The 2,138-nt window shown below is 42.2% G+C and overlaps 1 protein-coding gene across 1 annotated transcript; it reads right to left on the reverse strand.

The window, feature by feature from the left end:
• Positions 1 to 1,178: 1,178 nt before the first annotated feature.
• Positions 1,179 to 1,757, reverse strand: LOC142180828 (uncharacterized). Its single transcript, XM_075252920.1, has one exon. The coding sequence runs from the start codon at positions 1,755 to 1,757 to the stop codon at positions 1,179 to 1,181; it is 579 nt and encodes a 192-aa protein (XP_075109021.1).
• Between the last annotated feature and the right edge of the window lie 381 nt (positions 1,758 to 2,138).

The following is a 2,138-nucleotide window of genomic DNA, read 5'->3' on the forward strand; positions in this document are numbered from 1 at the left end:
AACCTGCCCCACCTCTAATGAAAAACCGCTTAGATAAGATCCTTCTCAGCATAAGGAAGGCCATAGACACTTTTGTAGATCACATGTCTATGCAGAACCAACAGAAGCTGCATATGGGTATTTAATCTCTCTAATAGGGAGGCGTGAGAACACCATTGACCAAAGACATGACACAATTCTCCATGAAGTTTGTAAGGCTTGGATTACCGACATTTACAGGAACGGGTCCTTTTGCCAGTCCACAAGACTTTCTTGAGGAGACAGATAAGGCCACTACCTTGCTAGGAGTGAAAGATCATCGAGTTGTTAGGTTAGAAGCCTACTAGTTGAAAGATGTAGCTGATCTCTAGTTCAAAGGGGTGGAGAAAAGTAGACTGGAGGATGCATCTCCAATGACTTGGGAAGAATTCACCAAAGTGTTCATCAAGAAGTGGTTGCCACTGGGAGTTAGGGTTGCTCTTGCAATATCATTTGAGACCTTAAAGAAGGATACTATGTTTTTCCTCAGAGGAAAACATTAAGTTTGAGAAGTTATCTTGCTATTCTCCCTACCTCATCCCCATAGATAATGACAAGATTACTCGTTTTGCTCCTGGGTTGATTCTGAGTATTTGAAAGGATGCGGCTAGTGGAAGGAGGAACACTACTTATGCCGACTTCGTGGACTTGGCTATGGATCTTGAAAGGATTCATCAAGAGGAAAAGGTCAATAAGGAATAGAATAAGAAGGCATGTACCTTTGGTACTTTCAGTGCAGTGCCTAGTTCGAGAAAAAGTTAGAATATTAGAATGATTTCGCAACCACCTTCATAGATTTCTCTCATCACGTAGTCTGCCTCGAGGCCCCTAGACACCTAGCCGTTGGTCCTTGGAATGATCTCCTTTATAAGTGCCCATCTATGAGGCAGTAGCGAGTTGTTTTGGTTTGCAGCCCAGGATGCCTTTGGGCCTTTGGGTAATTTACCATACCTGATATTCAATGAACTCATTTCTCCAGTTCCAAATTAAGTTGGTCGAATTTACTTTTCACTAGCCGTCCATATCCAAAATTGAATGTAGTAGTTGGTCGACTGTACCAGAATCAGAGCCTTTCATCTTCGTGTATGACCCCAAATTAGCTAATGCCTCTACTTTACATTTTCTTCCATCGGAATGTGGACGATTGGCCATTCTCTAAATCATACAAGTAACGTATAAACTTTGTTCACGTACTGCTGCATGCATTCCTCCTTTATGTTGGAAATCTCATACACTTGGTTTACCACCAGTTGAAAGTCACACTTTATCTCGATGACCTCAGAACCTAGCCCTCGGGCTAGTTCAAGTCCTACAACCAAAGCCTCATACTCGACTTTATTGTTAGTTGAAGGTAGCTTTCTAATGGCCTGTCTTAGGGTCTCACTCGAAGGCGTGATTAGAACTATTCGGAGTCCAGACCCTTTTACGTTGGAAGCTCCATCCGTAAACAAGGTCCCAACTCCCAACGTTGTTCCTGACACTAGCTCTGCTTCCTTACCAGCCAAATGCATTAATTCCGGACTGAAATTGGTCACGAAATCAGCCAAAACTTGTGACTTAATTTTAGTCCTCAGTTTATACTCAATGTCAAATTCACTAACTTCAGCCTCCCATTTAGCCAAACGACCTGAGAACTCAGGCTTGTGAAGGACATTCCTTAAGGGAAAGGTTGTAACGATGGCTATCAGGTGATATTGAAAATAAGGCCTAAGCTTTAGAGAGGCAACTATGAGAGCCATGGTTAGCTTTTTGAGGTGCGGATAGCGACTCTCATCTCCTGACAATATCTTACTAACGTAATAAACGGAAAATTGCGTACCTTCTTCTTTTTATCAGACCAAAATGACACTTACTGCTACTTCTAAGACCGCTAGATAGATAATAACTACTCACCTTCCCTCGATTTTGACAATAACAGAGGGCTGGATAAGTACCTTTTTAGTCTTTCAATGCTTGTTAGCATTACGGTGTCCATATGAAGTCGTTCTTCTTATTCATAGGTGAAAAGAAGTGATGACATTTTTCTGAGGACCTTGAGATAAATCTGCTGAGAGATGCCGACCTGCCAGTCAATCTCTGCACTTCCTTCGCAATTGTCAATTGGTTCGGGATGTCCTGGA

The sequence above is a fragment of the Nicotiana tabacum genome, chromosome 5 (genome assembly GCF_000715075.1).
Source record: "Nicotiana tabacum cultivar K326 chromosome 5, ASM71507v2, whole genome shotgun sequence".
Classification (NCBI taxonomy): domain Eukaryota; kingdom Viridiplantae; phylum Streptophyta; class Magnoliopsida; order Solanales; family Solanaceae; genus Nicotiana; species Nicotiana tabacum.